This window comes from Panulirus ornatus, chromosome 13, assembly GCF_036320965.1.
Source record: "Panulirus ornatus isolate Po-2019 chromosome 13, ASM3632096v1, whole genome shotgun sequence".
Taxonomy (NCBI): Eukaryota; Metazoa; Arthropoda; class Malacostraca; order Decapoda; family Palinuridae; genus Panulirus; species Panulirus ornatus.
This window is the reverse complement of record NC_092236.1, coordinates 43,724,268-43,750,787: the sequence shown is the minus strand read 5'-3', so window position 1 is coordinate 43,750,787 and position 26,520 is coordinate 43,724,268. Positions and strand designations below refer to the sequence as shown.

General features: G+C 41.7%; 1 protein-coding gene across 3 annotated transcripts in view; it reads right to left on the bottom strand.

The window, feature by feature from the left end:
* Positions 1 to 26,520, bottom strand: part of LOC139752823 (uncharacterized) — a 57,459-nt gene that overhangs the window by 16,211 nt on the left and 14,728 nt on the right. Inside the window, exons 1-4 of one of the 3 annotated variants that reach the window (XM_071668767.1) lie at positions 19,496 to 19,570; positions 12,968 to 13,049; positions 10,611 to 10,783; positions 10,042 to 10,203 (exon numbers count right to left, since the gene is read on the bottom strand). In XM_071668767.1, the coding sequence (XP_071524868.1) occupies positions 10,042 to 10,203; positions 10,611 to 10,783; positions 12,968 to 13,049 (417 nt within the window). In that variant the 5' untranslated portion in view covers positions 19,496 to 19,570. The other 2 variants (XM_071668769.1, XM_071668768.1) reach the window with 2 other exon arrangements.

Below are 26,520 nucleotides of genomic sequence, written 5' to 3'. Positions count from 1 at the left end.
GATGTATATAGGAAAGAGGCAGGAGGTGAACAAAAAGGTGCAATAGGTGAAAAAGAGGGCAAATGAGAGTTGGGATGAGAGAGTAACATTGAATTTTGGGGAGAATAAAAAGATACTGTGGAAGGAGGTAAATAAAGTGCGTAAGACAAGAGAACAAATGGGAACATCCGCGAAGTGGGCTACTGTGGAGATGCTAACAAGTAGTGGTGAAGTGAGGAGATAGAGAGAGTATTTTGAAGATTTGTTGAACGAGTTTGATAATACAGTGGCAGATATAGGGTGTTTTGGTCGAGGTGGTGTGCGAAGTGAGGGGGTCAGGGAGAATGATTTGGTAAACAGGAAAGAGGTAGTGAAAGCTTTGCGGAAGATGAAAGCTGGCAAGGCAGCGTGTTTCGATGGTATTGCAACGGAATCTAATAAAAAAAATGGGGTGACTGTGTTGCTGACTGGTTGGTAAGGATATTCAGTGTATGTATCGTTCATGGTGAGGTGCCTGAGGATTGGCAAAATGCAAGCATAGTTCCACTGTATAAAGGCAAAGGGGATAAGGGTGAGTGTTCAAATTACAGAGGTATAAGTTTGTTGAGTATTCCTGGGAAACTGTATGGGAGGGTATTGATTGAGAAGGTGAAGGCATGTTCAGAGCATCAGATTGGGGAAGAGTGGTGTGGTTTTAGAAGTGGTAGAGGATGTGTGGATCAGGTGTTTGCTTTGAAGAATATTTGTGAGAAATGCTTAGAAAGGAAGATGGATTAGTATGTAGCATTTATGGATCTGGAAAAAGCATATGAGAGAGTGGATAGAGATGCTTTGTGGAAGGTATTAAGAGTATGTGGTGTGGGAGGTAAGTTGCTAGAAGCAGTGAAAAGTTTTTATCAAGGATGTGTACGAGTAGGAAGAGATGAAAGTGAATGGTTCTCAGTTAATGTCGGTTTACGGCATGGGTGCGTGATGCCTCCGTAGCTGTTCGATTTGTTTATGGATGGAGTTGGTAGAAAGGTGAATGCAAGAGTTTTGGAGAGAGGGGCAAGCAGTCAGTTGTGGATGAGATGGCTTGGGAAGTAAGTCAGTTGTTGTTCGCTGATGATACAGCGCTGATGTCGATTCAGGTGAGATATTGCAGAAGCCGGTGACTGAGTTAGATAAAGTGTGTGAAAGAAGAAAGCTGAGAGTAAATGAGAATAAGAGCAAGGTTATTAGGTTCAGTAGGCTTGAGTGACAAGTAAATTGGGAGGTAAGTTTGAATGGAGAATAACTGGAGGAGGTGAAATGTTTTAGATATATAGGAGTGGATTTGGCAGCAGATGGAACCATGGAAGTGGAAGTGAGTCACAGGTTGGGGGAGGGGGCAAAAGTGCTGGGAGCGTTAAAGAATGTGTTGAAGGCGAGAACATAATTTCGGAGAGGAAAAATGGGTATGTTTGAAGGAATAGTGATTCCAACAATGTCATATGGTTGTGAGGCATGGGCGATAGATTGGGTTGTGCGGAGGAGGGTGGATTTGTTAGAAATGAGATGTTCGAGGACAATATGTGGTGTGAGATGGTTTGAAAAGGTAAATAATGGACAAATGTTGGGGTGAAGAGAGTGGTGAGAGTAAGTGAGCTTGGGAAGGAGACTTGTGTGAGGAAGTACCAAGAAAGACTGAGTACAGAATGGAAAAAGGTGAAAACAAAGGACGCAAGGGGAGTGGGGGAGGAATGGGATGTATTTAGGGAAGCAGTGATCGCTTGCACAAAAGATGCTTGTGGCATGAGAAGCGTTGGAGGTGGGCAGATTAGAAAGGGTAGTGAGTGGTGGGTTGAAGAAGTAAGATTATTAGTGAAAGAGAAGAGAGAGGCATTTGGACGATTTTGGCAGGGAAATAATGCAAATGACTGGAAGATGTATAATACAAAGAGGCAGGAGGTCAAGAGAAAGGTGCAAGAGGTGAAAAAGAGGGCAAATGAGAGTTGGGGTTAGAGAGTATCACTAAATTTTAGGGAGAATAAAAAAGATTTTTGGTAGGAGGTGAATAAAGTGCGTAAGACAAGGGAACAAATGGGAACTTCGGTGAAGGGGGCTAATGAGGAGGTGATAACAAGTAGTGGTGATGTGAGAAGGAGATGGAGTGAGTATTTTGAAGGTTGGTTGAATGTGTTTGATGATAGAGTGGCAGATATAGGGTGCTTTGGTCGAGTGGTGCGCAAAGTGAGAGCGTTAGGGAAAATGATTTGGTAAACAGAGAAGAGGTAGTAAAAGCTTTGCGGAAGATGAAAGCGAGCAAGGCAGCAGGTTTGGATGGTATTGCATTGGAATTTATTAAAAAAGGGGGTGACTGTATTGTTGACTGGTTGGTAAGGTTATCTAAAGTATGCATGACTCATAGTGAGGGGCCTGAGCATTGTCGGAATTCCTGCATAGTGCCATTGTACAAAGGCAAAGGGGATAAAAGTGAGTGCTAAAATTAGGGTGTGAAAGAAGAAAGCTGAGAGTAAATGTAAATAAGAGCAAGGCTATTAGGTTCAGTAGGGTGGAGGGACTACTAAATTGGGGGGTAATTTTGAATGGAGGAAAAGGTAAGATTGTCCAAAACGTTTTGGACAATCACATGTTTACCAAATGGCGTCCTAGCTTCGTCTCTTCGATGTATATTAACTGACTGTTATATTTCTCTCTTGTGTCTCCCCTGATGATGATCATTACACGAAAGTGCACTTGGGAACTTTTCGCGTTTCATTTTCCCCGTGGACTCCTAGGAATATCTTGATCACGCGCAAAATTGTGATCCTTTCCAATATGTATATATATATATATATATATATATATATATATATATATATATATATATATATATATATATATATATATATATATATATATATATATATTTTTTTTTTTTTGACAAGAAAATAGTGAAGTTGGAGAAAAAATGTAGCTTAGACATTGAAGCTTATTGATACAGTGGTGAAATTGATGAGAACTGCTATTGACGTTTGTGTGAATAAATTGTACATTTCCTTTTCCATAGCCAGAGGTTGAACCATTATGTGACATTCTTTTTTTTCATTCATTTCAATCTAAAAGTTTGTTTTCTAAATTGTTTCTTACATTTTTCATATGTATATATATGTATGTGTGTGTGTGTGTGTGTGTATGTGCGTATGTGTGTGTATGTGTGTGTGTGTGTATATGTATATATATATGTATATTATCCCTGGGGATAGGGGTGAAAGAATACTTCCCACGTATTCCTCGCGTGTCGTAGAAAGCGACTAGAGGGGACGGGAGCGGGGGGCCGGAAATCCTCCCCTCCTTGTATTAACTTTCTAAAATGGGAAACAGAAGAAGGAGTCACGCGGGGAGTGATCATCCTCCTCGAAGGCTCAGAGTGGGGTGCCTAAATGTGTGTGGATGTAACCAAGATGTGAAAAAAGGAGAGATAGGTAGTATGTTTGAGGAAAGGAACCTGGATGTTTTGGCTCTGAGTGAAACGAAGCTCAAGGGTAAAGGGGAAGAGTGGTTTGGAAATGTCTGGGGAGTGAAGTCAGGGGTTAGTGAGAGGACAAGAGCAAGGGAAGGAGTAGCAATACTCCTGAAACAGGAGTTGTGGGAGTATGTGATAGAATGTAAGAAAGTAAATTCTCGATTAATATGGGTAAAATTGAAAGTTGATGGAGAGAGGTGGGTGATTATTGGTGCATATGCACCTGGGCATGAGAAGAAAGATCATGAGAGGCAAGTGTTTTGGGAGCAGCTGAATGAGTGTGTTAGCGGTTTTGATGCACGAGACCGGGTTATAGTGATGGGTGATTTGAATGCAAAGGTGAGTAATGTGGCAGTTGAGGGAATAATTGGTATGCATGGGGTGTTCAGTGTTGTAAATGGAAATGGTGAAGAGCTTGTAGATTTATGTGCTGAAAAAGGACTGATGATTGGGAATACCTGGTTTAAAAAGCGAGATATACATAAGTATACTTATGTAAGTAGGAGAGATGGCCAGAGAGCGTTATTGGATTACGTGTTAATTGACATGCGTGCGAAAGAGAGACTTTTGGATGTTAATGTGCTGAGAGGTGCAACTGGAGGGATGTCTGATCATTATCTTGTGGAGGCTAAGGTGAAGATTAGTATGGGTTTTCAGAAAAGAGGAGTGAATGTTGGGGTGAAGAAGGTGGTGAGAGTGAGTGAGCTTGGGAAGGAGACCTGTGTGGGGAAGTACCAGGAGAGACTGTGTACAGAATGGAAAAAGGTGAGAACAATGGAAGTAAGGGGAGTGGGGGAGGAATGGGATGTATTTAGGGAATCAGTGATGGATTGCGCAAAAGATGCTTGTGGCATGAGAAGAGTGGGAGGTGGGCTGTTTAGAAAGGGTAGTGAGTGGTGGGATGAAGAAGTAAGAGTATTAGTGAAAGAGAAGAGAGAGGCATTTGGACGATTTTTGCAGGGAAAAAATGCAATTGAGTGGGAGAAGTATAAAAGAAAGGAGGTCAAGAGAAAGGTGCAAGAGGTGAAAAAAAGGGCAAATGAGAGTTGGGGTGAGAGACTATCAGTAAATTTTAGGGAGAATAAAAAGATGTTCTGGAAGGAGGTAAATAGGGTGCGTAAGACAAGGGAGCAAATGGGAACTTCAGTGAAGGGCGTAAATGGGGAGGTGATAACAAGTAGCGGTGATGTGAGAAGGAGATGGAATGAGTATTTTGAAGGTTTGTTGAATGTGTCTGATGACAGAGTGGCAGATATAGGGTGTTTTGGTCGAGGTGGTGTGCAAAGTGAGAGGGTTAGGGAAAATGATTTGGTAAACAGAGAAGAGGTAGTAAAAGCTTTGCGGAAGATGAAAGCCGGCAAGGCAGCAGGTTTGGATGGTATTGCAGTGGAATTTATTAAAAAGGGGGGTGACTGTATTGTTGACTGGTTGGTAAGGTTATTTAATGTATGTATGACTCATGGTGAGGTGCCTGAGGATTGGCGGAATGCGTGCATAGTGCCATTGTACAAAGGCAAAGGGGATAAGAGTGAGTGCTCAAATTACAGAGGTATAAGTTTGTTGAGTATTCCTGGGAAATTATATGGGAGGGTATTGATTGAGAGGGTGAAGGCATGTACAGAGCATCAGATTGGGGAAGAGCAGTGCGGTTTCAGAAGTGGTAGAGGATGTGTGGATCAGGTGTTTGCTTTGAAGAATGTATGTGAGAAATACTTAGAAAAGCAAATGGATTTGTATGTAGCATTTATGGATCTGGAGAAGGCATATGATAGAGTTGATAGAGATGCTCTGTGGAAGGTATTAAGAATATATGGTGTGGGAGGCAAGTTGTTAGAAGCAGTGAAAAGTTTTTATCGAGGATGTAAGGCATGTGTACGTGTAGGAAGAGAGGAAAGTGATTGGTTCTCAGTGAATGTAGGTTTGCGGCAGGGGTGTGTGATGTCTCCATGGTTGTTTAATTTGTTTATGGATGGGGTTGTTAGGGAGGTAAATGCAAGAGTCCTGGAAAGAGGGGCAAGTATGAAGTCTGTTGGGGATGAGAGAGCTTGGGAAGTGAGTCAGTTGTTGTTCGCTGATGATACAGCGCTGGTGGCTGATTCATGTGAGAAACTGCAGAAGCTGGTGACTGAGTTTGGTAAAGTGTGTGGAAGAAGAAAGTTAAGAGTAAATGTGAATAAGAGCAAGGTTATTAGGTACAGTAGGGGTGAGGGTCAAGTCAATTGGGAGGTGAGTTTGAATGGAGAAAAACTGGAGGAAGTGAAGTGTTTTAGATATCTGGGAGTGGATCTGTCAGCGGATGGAACCATGGAAGCGGAAGTGGATCATAGGGTGGGGGAGGGGGCGAAAATTTTGGGAGCCTTGAAAAATGTGTGGAAGTCGAGAACATTATCTCGGAAAGCAAAAATGGGTATGTTTGAAGGATTAGTGGTTCCAACAATGTTGTATGGTTGCGAGGCGTGGGCTATGGATAGAGATGTGCGCAGGAGGATGGATGTGCTGGAAATGAGATGTTTGAGGACAATGTGTGGTGTGAGGTGGTTTGAGCGAGTGAGTAACGTAAGGGTAAGAGAGATGTGTGGAAATAAAAAGAGCGTGGTTGAGAGAGCAGAAGAGGGTGTTTTGAAATGGTTTGGGCACATGGAGAGAATGAGTGAGGAAAGATTGACCAAGAGGATATATGTGTCGGAGGTGGAGGGAACGAGGAGAAGAGGGAGACCAAATTGGAGGTGGAAAGATGGAGTGAAAAAGATTTTGTGTGATCGGGGCCTGAACATGCAGGAGGGTGAAAGGAGGGCAAGGAATAGAGTGAATTGGAGCGATGTGGTATACCGGGGCTGACGTGCTGTCAGTGGATTAAATCAAGGCATGTGAAGCGTCTGGGGTAAACCATGGAAAGCTGTGTAGGTATGTATATTTGCGTGTGTGGACGTATGTATATACATGTGTATGGGGGGGGGGGGGGCCATTTCTTTCGTCTGTTTCCTTGCGCTACCTCGCAAACGCGGGAGACAGCGACAAAGTATAAAAAAAAAAAATATATATATATATATATATATATATATATATATATATATATATATATATTAGATAGATGATTTGTATATATGAAAAGCTTTTTCGCTTTTTCATGGCTTCATACGTCTTACCCTGAAGAAAAGAGTATTAGAATCAGCTGTTTACACAGTCAGCTGACCTGACCGTCGACAGAGAACGAGAACTAACAACTTCCCATTTGCCTCTTGTTAAGTAAACGATGTGTGAAGAACAATTCTCCATCTCATTTTGTCCACAGGATGAAGACAGTGTCAGAATTCTAGCATACGTTCATTTCTTATGATGATGCAAAATATGAATAGCTTCTCCTCCAGTCGCCGACTCTCTCTTAAATGAGGAATCACACTTTCACGGGCCGTACTGGTGGTCTTCTTCCACTTGGTAACGAGTTGAAACCGACAGTCTTGAAGCAACGCAATCAAAGCTATCAGGTGTGATATAGACCTCATCATAACCTGTGGTTAATGAAGTCACACCGGCCACATGAGATATCACGTACACTCATCCAGTCTATTCCTCGCACACGTATAATCACTAGTGGTCAGTGGCTGAGTGATGTGCAGCATCACGTCGCTGGTATAACATCTACTGTGTTTGACAACAGCCCAACTCACCCTTTAACGATACAGTGCCAGACGTACGATACGCGGATGGGTATAGACGGACGTGGCTAGTGTGAGCTAATACCTAGTTTGCTGCTTAAAGCATATACAGCACGTATAGATTTTCCTGTGAAATAAAGAGCAAGATCATTCATTATTTGATTTTAACATCCATCTTAAGAAAATTATTGTAATCCCTTCTTAAACAAGGTAGATATATGGTCACAGCAATATGTATTCACAGGTAATCAAGGATGAGCCTATTGTACAAAGGCATCAGTCACAGCCACAGGTTCCCACATCACCAGAGCAAGTTCCTCACTCACTTATGATGCAGCTGTGGATATTTTTGTTACTGGAGTCCAAGGAAGAATCTGACGTGATGTTAGGAAGGGTCTTAGTAATTCTGATGTGGCATTAGAATTACCAGTAAATCTGTTTTCGCTACAGAAAAACTGACTGTTTAACAATGATATTTCTTGGTGTTAATTTTGTGTCATTTTTGCTGATAGTGCCATTAGATATACCTATGTGATATGTAAATAATGGTGTTGATATATATAAGGTTGCCAGCCGTGCCATATATACATAGGAAAAGCTTCATGTGGAAGGCTTGTGCTTCGAATATTTCGGTGTTGTTGCTCGTTTCCCTTATAGACGTCTACGCTGCTTCGTTTCCTGTTCCACATTCCATCACTAACCACAGGAGCGTTGTGAAGTTTGTTGTTGGTAGTGAGGAACCGATGTAGACACAATTCAGTGGTCCACGACCGATAGAGTGAGCAACATATCCATATAGATTCCATCTGTTTTGTGGAATTAACCTCAAGACCATAATACCATGACCCTTGAGCATGACGGTGTGACCATTACATGTGATGGATATGATCGTTGACCTGACTCTTACGAGTTATACCCAAGGGTCGTACAGTCGTGCTCAAGGCATTAGGTATTTCTATTCGATTTAGCCTTATTAACTGCAAGAGACAAGAAGAATAAATGAATATGCAAAGAAGTTTTTATCTACAAATCATCTCGGTCTGATTCTATCATCTTCCCCAGCGTGTTGTGGTTGCCTCATATAGGGCGGTGCTACCTACGGGCATGGCAGAGTTGTGGGCCGCTCTCACCAGTCGTGCTGCTCCAGGCATTAATACTGAGATATAAAAGCCTCAGCTGCGATAGTTGAATAATAACATAACTTCACCTAGAGCCAAACATTATGACTACCGAAAGGAGACTGGTCAGTTAGCGGACGATGTTTACATCCTATGAATTTTTAGTACATACGTTCAGGGTCACGTTGCCTTCTGCCGCTATACAGTTTCACTACTCGAGTTACTTTAGCTCCAGTGTTGTCCTGCGACGTATGTGAGCTACGGCAAAATGTGATGGTGAAGTTGAAAACACTATTAATCAACTTGCAACGACATAAACAAGTTGAACATAACCAAATCTTCCTCTGCATCCTGATAACCCGGCATAATGATCATTACACGTCCTGCTTCTCTGACGTCGGTGTTGTGGTATAGGAGTTGTAGACATTTCTCTTGTGAGCGTTACCATTTCTTATGCGTAGCTGGTCCATATTCATATGAGTTTCATCCCCTCCCTTCCTTTCTCTCTGTATGAGGCGCTGCTCGCATATCTGGGGTTGTTCTTCCTTCACCTCTCTCTTAGCCAGACTGGATTCAGAATCCATTCATCTTATTAACTCTCCAAACACCTCACTTCACTCATGCTTCTCCGTCCTTCATGAGGTTACTGTCATCTTCCGATGCTACATGTGGTATTTCGGCGACTGCTCTCATTTCGTGAGCTGTGTGGGTGCGTCTGTCACTTAGGATTGATCTCGTGTTGCATTCTTGACTGCTGCTTCCCTCTGGTTATATGTAAGAGAACAGCCACACGAGTAGGTATCGTTCTGATACCTCCTCCTTTCCACTGACAGCAAAGCTTGTGTCAGTGTGTCTGTCCCTCAGTATAGCAAGTCTAGCATTACTCCGAAGAAGAAGAAGAAGAAGAAGGAGGAGGAGGAGGAGGAGGAGAAACTTACTCCTTCCACATTTAACAGGCAGGTCTACAAACAGTTAAGGAGTTGTGATTCAATTCTTTTTCTTGTATCTCTGTTTTTCATTCTTTCGAGATGGTCATGATTAGGGCATGTTTCCGTCCGTGCCATGTTGGATATTCTACGGGAAAAAGAGGAAAAGCGTCTGGGTAAGCGCTGACGCAGGTGGTAATGCAAGTTTAGCAATTGATTACCTACCCTGAGCACTCGATGATACCAAATATGTATCTGTAGTAACTAACTACAGACATGACTAGCTACAAACATGACTAACGTCAAACATGATTAACTACATGCATGACTAGCTACAGACATGACTAACGTCAAACATGATTAACTACATGCATGACTAGCTACAGACATGACTAACGTCAAACATGATTAACTACATGCATGACTAGCTACAGACATGACTAACATCAAACATGATTAACTACATGCATGCCTAGTTACAGACATGATTAACTACAGACGTGACTCGCTAAAGACGTGACTAGCTACAGACATGACTAGCCGCAGACATGAGTAACATATAAAGTCTCACTTGGGAATGATAAACAATGACAGTCATCTATCACGTTGACCTGTTTTCCGACCCATACCAAATACCTCATCAGCACTGTACACTATACTGATGATTTCTACATCATGATGGCCCACCTGGATCTCGTCTACATCACAACGTACATGAATGATGTCTATTTCACGACATACCTGGATGACGTTCAATCATGACGTAGAAGAATGACGTCCACATCACAAGGCAGGTGGATGATGTCTACATCATAACGTACCTGGATGACGTCAGCATCGTAACGTACCTAGAAGACGTTGACATCTTGACGTACCTGAATGACATCGACGTAGTCAAGTCCCAGCAGCTTGAGGCTCTTGTCGACACTCTTCTCGACCCTTTCGGCGGAGAAGTCGAACATCCGGTCGATGTGTGGCTCGTAACGGCCTACCTTCGTGCCAATGTAGTAGGCGCCGCGAGGGACATCCTTCAGCGCCTGCCACAGTAGGTCAGAAACGTCAAAAGAACGACTCTACCTACAGTTGCGGAGTGACTGGTTATGATGAGTTACCTGACCTCAGTAGAGATAAGGTGGAGAAGTACTGACAGAACTGCGTAAAAGCTCATGATCTATATGAATGACATGAAGAAAAGAAACTAGAAAAACCTTTTGAAAAACAAGATATAGTTTTAGTATAGATAATGATTTTTTTATGTCCTCGTATTACTTAATAACTGATTGACTTATCAGGATGAAGAAAAAGAAAATCGCTTGTAAGAGCTACTTAGAAATGTTCTATTTATTCCTTAAGTGTTGGGAGGAGATACAATGCCATCAGCAGTCTCTCGGGATGATAAGACTGATTGTATGTTCATCATGATCATACTGACTGTGAGACTCACCTTACCGAGCAGCTCCTCGCTGCGGCCGTTGCCGTACCACGGGGCGGTGTCGATATAGTTGATGCCGGATTTAAGGGCGTGGTGGACAGTGGCGACGCCCTCCTGTTCCAAGACTGTGCCATACAGCCCACCGAAGGGACCTCCACCTAAGGCCACGCGGGACACCTGTAAACCTGTCCAACACAGTCAGTGTCCCACAGATCCTACATGTTGCTTAGGAATCTTAATAGCGTTGCTGTTGGGGGGCAAGAGACAGACACATCCCTGGTGACATACGAATATATAGAAGGATTCGCCCGAACATTAAGTATTAATTGTCACCGTGTTTTCGGAAGCAGTTTCCGCTCCCGTCTTTCTATACATGAGTCCAGCTGCATGTGGACAAAAAATGAGTGAAATATATGAAGAAATTCTGTATGAAATTCTGCAGACAAGTCAAGCGCTAGAAATTATTAACTGTTGATTAATGCACCTCAAAGGTTAAGGTCGCTTTGAACAAGAAATTACAGGAACGTTTATTTTTTTTTATCTATTATGAAATTTTAAGAATACGTTACAACTAAACTCAATGAGTTCCGTCAGAAATTTTTGTCCTCTTTATAACTGATTAGCTACACGGACGAGCTTAGTTAGAAAATGAAACCTTCATCCACAACGAAGAATCACCTCTAGTGCCAGCCTCATAGGACAACAGCGACAGAACAGGAGACGCCACAGTGTAGATAACTAGTAAGGAGGTGGCATTAGCAGCTAATCCCACCGCTCAGCTAAAATAGAGATAACATAAACAAACAAGGTAACGTGGGAAAAAAATAATATGGCAAGTAAAACTGCGTGTCTTCTGTGTGAGAAAGTGAGTTTTGTGTATATATTCTGCTAATTCACCATCACTGCTAGATCTTGTCTTTACGTGTAATAGCTTTGGAACAGACCACATTAGGTATGATACAACACGTGGGAAAAGTGACTATGTATTGTCTGAGTTTCTCTGTGTGTTTAAAGAAGACACAAGAAGGGAATCATTAAGGAGATGGGACTCAGAGAGAAAGCATAATCATGGCAACTGCTCACAGCTTAACAAGTTGTTTGAAAGCATAAACTGAGAGAGAGCGCTCCACATCTGAGGTATAGACCAGCACTATAGTAGGTTCTGTGACGTCTACAATAAAGAAATGAGAACATGGGTATTGTTCAAGAGGAGAAAGTTGAAAAAAGGAGAAATGTAAGAATGCCAAAAAGAAAAAGATGTAAGAAATGTACTATCAAAAATATATAGACGACTATGTAGCTAGCAAACACTTAAAAGGAATAATAGAGCAAGAATCGAGTACAGCAAGAAAAGAATGAAAGTACAACGAAACGTCGAAGAGAATAATGTGGGCAATCCAGCTATCTTCCATTAGCTCATCAAGAGCACTCATCATCTAACGAGCAGCTAATGGGATTGAGGTATTTAGAGGGATAAACTAAAGTTATTTTCCTGACTTTATTTGTATTGAACCTATCTGTGACTTGCTTCATATCTATGCACTAGATAAAGAGGCTGCTGAAAACAATATTGGGATGTCAGTTAGAAGAGCAAAAACTATTGTCAGGAGGGAAGTAACTGATCTGTTCAAAACAGGTAGATAAAAGTAAATCATAACTTATATATCTATTTTCCATTACAATGAATTATGGCAAACAATCGAAACGTGTAAGCAGAGAGTAAGATCAGTCGAATACAAGACACTGACATTGCTAGACTGGGGATAAGCTGAGGCACTAATGATACTGAAGCCTATTTGGTATGGTCAGATATATGATCAAATGTGCTTGTAACTAGGCTTGTCACCCCCTGGGATTAATAAATCATTTAAAAGTAGATAAGATATATTGACACACACTACAACAATATGTCACTGACTGTGACAAAGCTGAACATTTTTAAGACAAGACTAAACAAACCTTACAAGACACAGTACAGCACCTTATTGTTAAGGACATTCTGACATGCTGACACTGTAATAATGTTTCCCATCTTGTAGATGAATCTGATATGCGGAGAGACTGTAAGCTTATGTAATAACCCACCCTTGTAGCAGCTCATGTTATGTGCTCACTGAACCTGTGATCATTTCTGTGCTATACCTCTTAAAAGGCGAGCATCAGTTGCACAGTAAACTAGCCGTTGATAGCGGCATAATCTTATCAGTAAGAACTCTATAGTAAGGTCGGAGGTAATCAGGCTATCACAGCTGTTATTCTCACATTGATATATAAAGAATGTACGTTAGTTTCCAAGAGTTAATATTTCTGCAAGATCCTGTCATACGCACAAACATTATCATCAAGTAACGATACACTCGTGAGCTCACCAGTGTTGCCCAGCGGGTGGTAGGACATTTTTCTTACGGCCTCGGGGTGGTGGAACCCTTCAACGTACGTTGCCTGGTCCATCTGAGAATAGAGAGTGAGCGCAGGATCTTAGTCACTTGCATGCAGCTGTGGGATATATATTGACCTACAGTTTAGTTATGTTCTGTGTCGAGATATGGAGCTGTGGAGTCTAACACATGATCACTGAGAGAAAAATGTTGTGAATTCCTAGTTATGAAAAAATCTCATGCAGGATCTGTGAGTTGATGACAGGATTAACTTCATGTATCAACAATTATTTCAACGGTATAAGAAAAGAAAACAGAGAGTAAGCAAAAACGTTAGATTGTGTCATGTAAGAAGAAGGAAGCCAGGTGCGGAGGAAGGACGAAGTGTAGCTCAAGAATGCTTCTGAATGAAGAATATAGTGAGATAATCCGCAAGGAAAAGTAAGGCCAAATGCAAAAAAAAAAAAAAGAAAAGCTCTTGAAATGGAAGCAAACGAAGATAAGGGATGTTATTGCTTCCTGAGACAGGGAGCTCATGAGGAAGCTGCAGACGACTTTAGACGAGAAGCCAGAAGTGTACAAGGGCGCAGGATGTGATCCACGTACTTAAAAACCGAACCTGACTCCACAGTTTGTTGATGACAGGAAAGAGAGGGTATTAATGGCCAGCCATGTTGCTATACCAGTAGGGAAACATAACACCGCGCTTGAGACGGGGGGGACCTGCTGGTGGCCGTGATGAACGACAGATTTTTGAGATGCGCATTTTGTGTTGGGTATGATACTGAACACATAGTCAGCAACTGTGACAATGACGAGGAAATTCTGACAGAATGACTGTGCGTGTGACTGATGGACAACGATGGTGGTATGAGAAGGCTCTGGAGCTGTTGGTGGTAAATGAGGAGACATGAGTGAACAGTGAGGCTACTGAGAGTGAGGTAAGCATGAGTGCATAGTGAGGCTATTAGATGTAACTGAGGCGGCATGAATGAGTAGTGAGGCTACTAGAGGCAATGAAGAGCCATCAGTGAGTAGTAAGGCTACTGGAGGTAAATGAGTAAATGAGAGGCATGAGCGAATCGTGACGATACCGGGAGTAAATGAGGGTGCATAGGTGAGTAGTGAGGAGAGATGAGTGGGAAATGAGGTAACTGAAGTTACCTCAGGAGCCATGAGTGAGTATAACGACACTTGAAGGTAATAAACTGGCTTGAGCAAGCAGTGATAATCGGGTACTTAGTAATGACAGTCTGTGTGAGGGAGGCGAGGCTAAAACAGTCAGACACATGATATTCCCTGGACAACATCATAACTTGACGCAGTTGCATGCACTGCGGTGCAACGCTCGTACATTCCCCTCGTCCATACGTAGCGCTTTGGTTTGTGCTCCCAGTAACTGGCTACTAGTGTGCCCCCACCAGTGGGTAGACCAGATTATACTAGACAAGCTACAGCGTCACATGATTATTGTGTTGGCAGCTCAAGGTTGAGTCGTTTTGGTATCTGTGTCTTTCCCTACACCTCAAAGCTTTAATAATAATAATAGTAATAATAATAATACTAATAATAGTAATAATAATAATAATAATAATAATAATAATAGTAATAATAATAATGATAATGATAACAATAATGATAATAATAATAATAATTACAAAAATAATAATGAAAATAATGATAAGTAATAATAATGATAATGATAATAATAATAATAATAATAATAATGATAATAATGATAATAATAATAATGATGATAATAATGATAATAATGATAATAATGATAACAATAATAACAAAAGGTTCATTTGTCAAGAAAGTTATCCGTAGCATAATAACACTATTTCCTGTTTTTCAAACACTATATTACATGATGTGAAAATAATCAACGACACAAGATAAAACACTGTCATAAATTGACTGAAACAGGAGAATTATAGAATCATGTTTCTGATAGAGCATTGAGTTGTGACACCAGATACGGGATGCTTGAGTTACTGTACCGAGATGTTCTACATCTGACTGTCTTCCTCACCATGTGACATCTATAGATATAATGTAAATAATGTGGCAAGATACATCTGTAGTTGTTAGAACTGAGAAAGTTCTTTCCAAACCGAACCATCAATTCTTCACGTCTTGCCTGCAACCTATTGGTATTAAGTATACTCAGTGCTCTTTCATAGCTCTCATATGGGTTGCCAAAAGTGGTTCTAAAACAACTCTTTTGGATGCGTTCCAGTCGTGTGTGTTGTGTCTGGGTTGATCATGGATGCCACACAGGAGCTACGTACTCCAGGGTTGTTCTTATGAACCAAACATACAAATTGAACGTTGCATTTATGGTGAAGCCAAACTGACGTGCTCTGTATAACATGAATATGCATTCGTTTCTTTTGGAGATCATTTGGTTAACATGGTCATTCCAGAATGCGGAAATGATCTGGATGCCTAAAAGTTTACATTTGCACACACTGGGTACGTTACCATCATTTACCGTGAGTCGGGAAAAATTATAGGCTTTTCATGAGGATGTATTATCACTACTTCACTCTTGAGAGGATTAGGAGTCATTTTAACAAATCTACAATCTCTTGTAAGCTCATTGAGTGTATATTGTATTGTGTAATTCAATTCACCGAATACATTTACAATTTCAGGTAAGATTAGGTTATCCACATATTTTGCACGGATACTTGCATTAGGGTAGATATCATTAATCACAGCAAGGAATATGACTGGGCCCAATAGAGTATCTTGCGGCACGCCACAAGGTATGTTATTCCACTCTTGAGACAACGCCCTGATACCTGACTCTATCTATGCTGACGCCACGAACGAAGTTAGGGAAAAATGCAAGCACTGAGGAACGGCATCCCAGCAACCCTCTCATGTCTTTCCTAGCAATCTATCGGGCCTCTTTCAAGAGGTGTGTTTTCCGCTTCCTCAAACATTCTTGAAATATACTTCCCTTCTTTCTCCATTTCTCTTTACCCCTCTTTATATTTCCATGTGGACCTATGTCAGTGACAGGAATCTTCAAAAGAGAAGTGTTGAAGTGAGATAGTCAGTATTCTGTCATCTTAGCAACCATATGATACGATTCAACTTAAGAAAATGGTGAGGCGGACAGTAGACACATACTGGCTCCACTTCCGTATATTTCCTACATGTGAATATCAAATTCTTTGGCTTACTATGATAAAAACAGAAAAAAAGAAATAGTTGAATGCCAACGCTTACAAATCTTCAGCGGCGAACCTTACTGTGAAATGTCAGGAAGGAAAGAGACATGTGCAAGGAAATGTAGTTACAACGCTATTTTCACATTATTTCTCAGACTATCGTGCGATTACCATTAGAGTACCATAAGAACACAATCAGATTACCATCAGACAACCATTAGAATTCCATAAGACTCCCATAGAACTACCATCAGACTACCATCGAACTACCAGCAGACCACCATCATAATATTATCAGAGTTCCATCATACCACCGTCAGGCAACCATCAGAATTCAGTAAGATGACCATCGAACTACCATCAGATCTCAATCAGAACACCATCAAACAATCATTAGAACACTGTCTGATCACCATCATACTACCACCAAACTATCATCAGACCACAATCAGTGTACCACCTGACTACCATCAGACCACCATCAGACCATCATCAGGCAGACATGAGATGACCAGAGGACGCGATCATCAGACTCCCAACAGACCACCAACACTCCAACATGAGACCTCCATGAGACCACCAACAGACTCTTAACAGACTTCCAGTGGACAACGAATAAGAATTTTAAGATCAGTGGTCCTGAGAGGCGGTCCCCAGCTCCCGGTAACCTTACTAAACCAAAAACGTCTGGTGTGGCAACGTTGCTTACGGCAAAATACTTCTAAAGGACTGTGATAACAAAGCGTACACACACACACACACACACACACACACACACACACACACACACACACACACACACACACACACACACAAAATCACAATTGGTGGAGTGTTGACTGTTGGAGAGTCGTGATGGGGATTTCGCATATGGAAAGTCAGTCGTCTGATGGAGAGTCGTCTGTTGGAGAGTTCTGGTGGAAAGTTGGCTGGTGGTGGAGAGATGTCTCTTGGAGAGTCGTTTCGTGGAGTTGTGTTTGGCGGATAGTCGTCTAGTGGAGAGTGGTATGGTACGAGGATGTGTGGATGGTAGTTCTAAGATATTCTTATTGGGTTAGTCATGAGCGATAGTTTAACTGAACAGCAAGAGTCAATGGTGTTACGCCCGAGGCAGGATGATAGCTGGCAGCGTAGACTACCCTGATTATCATACACTCTATACAATATCCACGATGATTCAAGCGCTTCATTTCACACTTATCATCATCAAACTTGCTGATGTTCTCAACAGAACGGGTCTACGTTGAGCACTCTAGCCACCATATTGCTTCTCGTCATAAGATGAATTCATTTGTCCCAGCTCACTCACTCTCAAGTTTGCTGACTTACATTAACAAGTCACAGATAGTGCCCGTTGTCTTTGACACTGACCCTTTAAAAAGCACCCACTACAGGTTGTCATGGTTCACACTTAACCCCCAGCAGTCTCGAGCAGGTCGTCACCGAGGGCTGACGTTCCGTCTCCAGCTTTCCGGGGACAGAAGGAGTCCTATGTCCTCCACTTTGCTGATATAGAATTTAACATAGATACAGGAAGACGTTACGTTTGTATCCTACGACCACGACTGCAAGCATTACGGAAGTTTTATGGAGAGCTGATGAGCTAAAGTTCTTAGAATCAAGACATCTATAGTGCATTGATTGAAAGTTCCCTTTGTCCATCCCCAGGGGCGACCATAGCCACACACGAGTGCCGTAGTCTTGTAACACTTGAAGGACAATAGACACAAAGATAACAAGGAGCACTGTACGTCTGAGTCTGGTTCTCACGCTATGCGTCTTATCATTAGATAAAAACAAATATCATACGTTTCTTTTATCTCAAGAGGACGATATGGTAGGTGTGTCCCGTGGGTGTAACGCTCCTGCTATGGTAAGTATGTCCCGTGGGTGTAACTCTCCTGTATGGTAAGTGTGTTACGTGGGTGTAACTCTCCTGTATGGTAGGTGTGTCCCGTGGGTGTAACTCTCCTGTATGGTAAGTGTGTTACGTGGGTGTAACGCTCCTGTATGGTAGGTGTGTCCCGTGGGTGTAACTCTCCTGTATGGTAAGTGTGTTACGTGGGTGTAACTCTCCTGTATGGTAGGTGTGTCCAGTGGGTGTAACTCTCCTGTATGGTAGGTGTGTCCATCATCATGAATAATCCTACCATTAGGTTATATCCTCACTGTGTATCTATGCAAAGTCTTGGATACAATATACGAATGTTGGGAATACTTGAGAAAACAACATAAATGGACTGCGATTATATCGTTTCTGTAAATATAGAAAGCTCATAAATGCAATCAATTAAAGATATATGATAGTTACTTCATAGTAAGGTGGAAAATGTGCGTTTTTGTGTAAAGATTTTAATCATTAACAGCACGTTCTCGTGGTACTATTACTAGCTCGCGTCGGACGTATTTGATCGGAGTACCATTACTGACACAGGATGTGAGTGTGTGTGTGTGTGTGTGTGTGTGTGTGTGTGTGTGTGTGTGTGTGTGTGTGTGTTCAGAGAGCCGTTACTGGTACAGGTCAGATGAGTGTGGTCGTGGAATCATCCACATACATCTAGACATCCCAGCCTGAGCCTTAGAGAAGGATAGGCACTCCCTGCTTGGCTCCTCCTCCTCCTGTTCTGTCTTTTAGAAACTGAAATGCAAGAATGGTGAGGAGTGGGGTTCCAGTCCCAAGCTCCCGCCATTTTGAGTCGCCTTCAACGACACTCAAGGAATACGGAGGTAGAATTTCTCTTCCCTTCAGAATCCTCGAAGTGGTATAACATATGTGATATCATAAAAGGGGTTAAGGAAAGAGGTGCGGAGTTAATGGTTTAGAGTTAGGTAAAATGTTTTTCGTCCTTTACAAGGCATTTTGAGAAAGGGCTTCAACTTCAGACTGCTTTTGCTTTACAATATGTCTAAAATGGTTAGTCCTTCAAAAACTTGGAAAGAAAATGTGACTCAGGGTTAGTGGGATAACTATATTATCAAGTGAACACAAGCAAGCATCCTGAATCACAATTCACAATACTGATTTCAAGTAGGTCAGGACACTAATGTAGATCTACAATACTCTCATTTAGTTTAGAAGTCTTAATGTATCATTCTTTTGTCACTCTATCCTACACGTCATATTACATCCTGCCACAAACTGGCCATAGTGCAACACTTATACTTTACCACATTAAAAAAACGAAGCACCACAATTTCCAAGATAAAATATATGTTGCCGTTTTCTGCAAGACAGTTAAAAGTTCCTTTAAACAAATTGGTAAATCCTCAGACTAGGGAGAGCAGCAGTTGACTGTGCCCCTGGAGCAGAGGTGCCGAGACACAGCGCACTCACTGTGAAGCGGTGGTGGTGGTGGTGATTGGGAGAATAGACACAAGGCCACGGACACGGATACACTGAGGGAGGCCGGGAGGGCTCGCTGGCTTTACTCTGGTGTTATCGTGAGGCATACATTACCGATACTATCTAGTGATGACGCGACAACAGGACGATAGAATGACGGTGAGGTGTGTGTGTGTGTGTGTGTGTGTGTGTTAGGCTACAATTATGGTAATTCCATGTTTTACTAATGCTTTTCTTTGTATCAAGTAATAATTTCCTTCTGTGAGCATATATGCATACTCTCTCTCTCTCTCTCTCTCTCTCTCTCTCTCTCTCTCTCTCTCTCTCTCTCTCTCTCTCTCTCTCTCTCAAAGAGGATATATGTGTCAAAGGAGGAGGGAACGAGAAGTGGGAAACCAAACTGTAGGTGGAGGGATGGAATGAAAAAGATTTTGAGCGATCGGGGCCTGAACATACAGGAGGGTGAAAGACGTGCAAGGAATGGAGTGAATTGGAACGCTGTGGTACGCCGGGGGCGACGTGATGTCAATGGATTGAACAAGGGCATGTGAACAGTATGGGGTAAACCATGGAAAGTTTTGTGGGGCTTGGCTGGGGAAAGGGAGCTGTGGTTTCGGTGAATTTCACATGACAGCTAGAGACTGAGTGTGAACGAATGTGGTCTTTGTTGTCTCTTCCTAGTGCTGCTTCGCTCGCACACTGAGGGGGGGTTGGTGCCATTTCATGTGTTGCGAGGTGGCGGCGAGACAGGATGAAGGCAGCATGTATGAATATGTGTACGTGTATATATGTACATGTCTGTGTATGTATATGTATGTATACGTTGAAATGTATAAATATGTATATATGCGCGTGTGGGCGTTTATGTATAAATATATATATATATATATATATATATATATATATATATATATATATATATATATATATATATATATAGAGAGAGAGAGAGAGAGAGAGAGAGAGAGAGAGAGAGAGAGAGAGAGAGAGAGAGAGAGAGAGAGAGAGAGAGACAGGAGGTCAAGAGAAAGGTGCAAGAGGTGAAAAAAAGGGCAAATGAGAGATGGGGTGAGAGAGTATCATTAAATTTTAGGGAGAATAAAAAGATGTTCTGGAAGGAGGTAAATAAAGTGCGTAAGACAAGGGAGCAAATGGGAACTTCAGTGAAGGGCGCAAATGGGGAGGTGATAACAAGTAGTGGTGATGTGAGAAGGAGATGGAGTGAGTATTTCGAAGGTTTGTTGAATGTGTTTGATGATAGAGTGGCAGATATAGGGTGTTTTGGTCGAGGTGGTGTGCAAAGTGAGAGGGTTAGGGAAAATGATTTGGTAAACAGAGAAGAGGTAGTGAAAGCTTTGCGGAAGATGAAAGCCGGCAAGGCAGCAGGTTTGGATGGTATTGCAGTGGAATTTATTAAAAAAGGGGGTGACTGTATTGTTGACTGGTTGGTAAGGTTATTTAATGTATGTATGACTCATGGTGAGGTGCCTGAGGATTGGCGGAATGCGTGCATAGTGCCATTGTACAAAGGCAAAGGGGATAAGAGTGAGTGCTCAAATTACAGAGGTATAAGTTTGTTGAGTATTCCTGGTAAATTATATGGGAGGGTATTAATTGAGAGGGTGAAGGCATGTACAGAGCATCAGATTGGGGAAGAGCAGTGTGGTTTCAGAAGTGGTAGAGGATGTGTGGATAAGGTGTTTGCTTTGAAGAATGTATGTGAGAAATACTTAGAAAAGCAAATGGATTTGTATGTAGCATTTATGGATCTGGAGAAGGCATATGATAGAGTTGATAGAGATGCTCTGTGGAAGGTATTAAGAATATATGGTGTGGGAGGAAAGTTGTTAGAAGCAGTGAAAAGTTTTTATCGAGGATGTGAGGCATGTGTACGTGTAGGAAGAGAGGAAAGTGATTGGTTCTCAGTGAATGTAGGTTTGCGGCAGGGGTGTGTGATGTCTCCATGGTTGTTTAATTTGTTTATGGATGGGGTTGTTAGGGAGGTAAATGCAAGAGTTTTGGAAAGAGGGGCAAGTATGAAGTCTGTTGGGGATGAGAGAGCGTGGGAAGTGAGTCAGTTGTTGTTCGCTGATGATACAGCGCTGGTGGCTGATTCATGTGTGAAACTGCAGAAGCTGGTGACTGAGTTTGGTAAAGTGTGTGGAAGAAGAAAGTTAAGAGTAAATGTGAATAAGAGCAAGGTTATTAGGTACAGTAGGGTTGAGGGTCAAGTCAATTGGGAGGTGAGTTTGAATGGAGAAAAACTGGAGGAAGTGAAGTGTTTTAGATATCTGGGAGTGGATCTGGCAGCGGATGGAACCATGGAAGCGGAAGTGGATCATAGGGTGGGGGAGGGGGCGAAAATTCTGGGGGCCTTGAAGAATGTGTGGAAGTCGAGAACATTATCTCGGAAAGCAAAAATGGGTATGTTTGAAGGAATAGTGGTTCCAACAATGTTGTATGGTTGCGAGGCGTGGGCTATGGATAGAGTTGTGCGCAGGAGGGTGGATGTGCTGGAAATGAGATGTGTGAGGACAATATGTGGTGTGAGGTGTTTTGATCGAGTAAGGAATGTAATGGTAAGAGAGATGTGTGGAAATAAAAATAGCGTGGTTGAGAGAGCAGAAGAGGGTGTTTTGAAATGGTTTGGGCACATGGAAGAAATGAGTGAGGAAAGATTGACCAAGAGGATATATGTGTCAGAGGTGGAGGGAACGAGGAGAAGTGGGAGACCAAATTGGAGGTGGAAAGATGGAGTGAAAAAGATTTTGAGTGATCGCGGTCTGAACATGCAGGAAGGTGAAAGGCGGGCAAGGAATAGAGTGAACTGGAACGATGTGGTATACCGGGGTCGCCGTGCTGTCAATGGATTGAACCAGGGCATGTGAAGCGTCTGGGGTAAACCATGGAAAGTTGTGTGGGGCCTGGATGTGGAGAGGGAGCTGTGGTTTCGGTGCATTATTACATGACAGCTAGAGACTGAGTGTGAACGAATGGGGCCTCTGTTGTCTTTTCCTAGCGCTACCTCGCACACATGAGGGGGGGAGGGGGTTGTTATTCCATGTGTGGCGGTGTGGCGATGGAAATAAATAAAGGCAGACAGTATGAGTTATGTACATGTGTATATATGTATATGTCTGTGTGTGTATATATATGTATACATTGAGATGTATAGGTATTTATATTTGAGTGTGTGGACGTGTATGTATATACATGTGTATGTGGGTGGGTTGAGCCATTCTTTCGTCTGTTTCTTTGCGCTACCTCGCTAACGCGGGAGACAGCGACAAAGCAAATAAAAAATATATATATATATATATATATATATATATATATATATATATATATATATATATATATATATATATATATGGTAAACAGAGAAGAGGAAGTGAAAGCTTTGCGGAAGATGAAAGCCGGCAAGGCAGCAGGTTTGGATGGTATTGCAGTGGAATTTATTAAAAAAGGGGGTGACTGTATTGTTGACTGGTTGGTAAGGGTATTTAATGTATGTATGACTCATGGTGAGGTGCCTGAGGATTGGCGGAATGCGTGCATAGTGCCATTGTACAAAGGCAAAGGGGATAAGAGTGAGTGCTCAAATTACAGAGGTATAAGTTTGTTGAGTATTCCTGGGAAATTATATGCGAGGGTATTGATTGAGAGGGTGAAGGCATGTACAGAGCATCAGATTGGGGAAGAGCAGTGTGGTTTCAGAAGTGGTAGAGGATGCGTGGATCAGGTGTTTGCTTTGAAGAATGTATGTGAGAAATACTTAGAAAAGCAAATGGATTTGTATGTAGCATTTATGGATCTGGAGAAGGCATATGATAGAGTTGATAGAGATGCTCTGTGGAAGGTATTAAGAACATATGGTGTGGGAGGAAAGTTGTTAGAAGCAGTGAAAAGTTTTTATCGAGGATGTAAGGCATATGTACGTGTAGGAAGAGAGGAAAGTGATTGGTTCTCAGTGAATGTAGGTTAGCGGCAGGGGTGTGTGATGTCTCCATGGTTGTTTAATTTGTTTATGGATGGGGTTGTTGGGGAGGTAAATGCAAGAGTTTTGGAAAGAGGGGCAAGTATGAAGTCTGTTGGGGATGAGAGAGCTTGGGAAGTGAGTCAGTTGTTGTTCGCTGATGATACAGCGCTGGTGGCTGATTCATGTGAGAAACTGCAGAAGCTGGTGACTGAGTTTGGTAAAGTGTGTGGAAGAAGAAAGTTAAGAGTAAATGTGAATAAGAGCAAGGTTATTAGGTACAGTAGGGTTGAGGGTCAAGTCAATTGGGAGGTGAGTTTGAATGGAGAAAAACTGGAGGAAGTGAAGTGTTTTAGATATCTGGGAGTGGATCTGGCAGCGGATGGAACCATGGAAGCGGAAGTGGATCATAGGGTGGGGGAGGGGGCCAAAAATTCTGGGGGCCTTGAAGAATGTGTGGAAGTCGAGAACATTATCTCGGAAAGCAAAAATGGGTATGTTTGAAGGAATAGTGGTTCCAACAATGTTGTATGGTTGCGAGGCGTGGGCTATGGATAGAGTTGTGCGCAGGAGGATGGATGTGCTGGAAATGAGATGTTTGAGGACAATGTGTGGTGTGAGGTGGTTTGACCGAGTGAGTAACGTAAGGGTAAGAGAGATGTGTGGAAATAAAAAGAGCGTGGTTGAGAGAGCAGAAGAGGGTGTTTTGAAGTGGTTTGGGCACATGGAGAGAATGAGTGAGGAAAGATTGACCAAGAGGATATATGTGTCGGAGGTGGAGGGAACGAGGAGAAGAAGGAGACCAAATTGGAGGTGGAAAGATGGAGTGAAAAAGATTTTGTGTGATCGGGGCCTGAACATGCAGGAGGGTGAAAGGAGGGCAAGGAATAGAGTGAATTGGAGAGACGTGGTATACCGGGGTTGACGTGCTGTCAGTGGATTGAATCAAGGCATGTGAAGCGTCTGGGGTAAACCATGGAAAGCTGTGTAGGTATGTATATTTGCGTGTGTGGACGTATGTATATACATGTGTATGGGGGTGGGTTGGGCCATTTCTTTCGTCTGTTTCCTTGCGCTACCTCGCAAACGCGGGAGACAGCGACAAAGTATAATAATAATAATGTAATAATATATATATATATATATATATATATATATATATATATATATATATATATATATATATATATATATATATATATAAACGAAGCACATTACCAACCCAAGAAACTTAACCTAAGCAAACCTGTTACGTATTGTCAAGAAAATGGCCTAAGCCAAATGAAGATAATATATATTCAACTGCAAGAAGTAGAAGTATTGCTTTGCTTTCTGTATTCAGCTTTCGCGTCATCAAATATCATACATAGATATGGTTACTGTGAGTCTTAATTTTCAAATGTAAGAGCTCAAAGAAAGGGTCTATCAGGGAAGTCTTAAATCTTAATCTGAACTACTTATTACTGACGTGTTTCCCTGTTCCCTATATATGCAACATTTAAATGACAAGAGATAATAATTTAATGTTATATCTAATTGACACTTCGCCCAACTGATAAGTCGTACACGTATCAGGTTATGAAGGAATAAAACCAAGATGAACTTTTCGTGAGTACAGAATTCTCAAATCGATTTTCTAATAGTCCAGTTACACCAAAATTACCGCCAAACCATACTCAAAAGCCGGCAAGAGACGCTCTGGTACAGACAGGTGATTGGTCCTTATGCACAAAACGATTTCGTTTATTAGGTTGTCAAGAATTATTATTCGTTCTGAAAATATGAAAAGGTATTCAATGTCAGCTTGTGATATGTAAGCCCATTCAATGCGTGAATGACAAAACGACGGGTAATCAAAATCTAAACAAAAACAGAAACTCATCACTCTGCACGATTCCATAAATAGAGCATCGAAGACATTCATAGCAGAATCTAAATTATCTTTATAAGTCTTTCGCCATTTATTGTCAAATTGTATACTCTAAATCCTTATTCATCATGTTGGAACTCACATTTGGCAAACAGGTGATAGCAAAAAACATATGATTGTAGAATCAGGGTGATATAAGGTAATTCTCGGTCCCCTAGAAAAGTTAGATAAGGTTTCCTTATGTTCTGTTGATTTAAGATATAGGTTCGCTTATCTTTACATTATTCAACCCCACACTTCGCATCTTCAGTGACCCCCCACTCTCGAATGATACATTGTCGTGGGTGTAATGAAAGTAAGAGTGCAAAATGAACTCAAAGAGCTACAGACCGTCAAGTCAGAACGAGGCTATTTGTGATAGTAGAAAACATCAGAAACTCATAGACTAGTGTGATGAGAGAAGAAAGACTTACACATGTTTCTAAGGGGCAGCTGGGTTCACTACAGAACAGCTGTTGCGCCCGGAATTCGAACCTGGGTAGGCTTGTGCGTGAATTCGTATCAGCAACACCAACCATTGCATTACGAGAGTCAGTATAAACTACCTAGTGTTACACCGAGGGATGTACAGTTTTGTAAACCTTTTATCTAAGAAAGGAATGCAAGTAGACTAACCTCGCCATTCCACACTGCCAACAAGTTAACGGTGCTTAATTTGACCATATCGCGAGTGTAAATTAAGCACTAGAATAACTAATGCGGACGTCATATGTATATAAACTAAATTACAGGCCATTATTGTGGCTCTGGGTATAACAAGAAAACGAGCAGCAATCAAAACAGTGATATACAGCCTTGATGAAAGTTAATCATTGTAACACTGCCATAAATTGTTGAAAAAACTGAAACAGACAAAGTTCGAAACATAGTGAAACAGACGTTGTCTGAGACGTCATCATACATTCAGTTAACTTGAAAATAGATGCTTTTATCACAAGTGACTCATGGTTATAGACTGAAGCAAAATTACTTTTGTATGTTCTTATCGCGAGGCAGATTATGAAAGTTCTTGAGTATATATCAGTCATATGCTCAAGTTACAAATACAACAACAGCAAAAAGTCAACTGTCAGTGATGATAGTGATGCGCCCGCAGACTCCTACACTTTT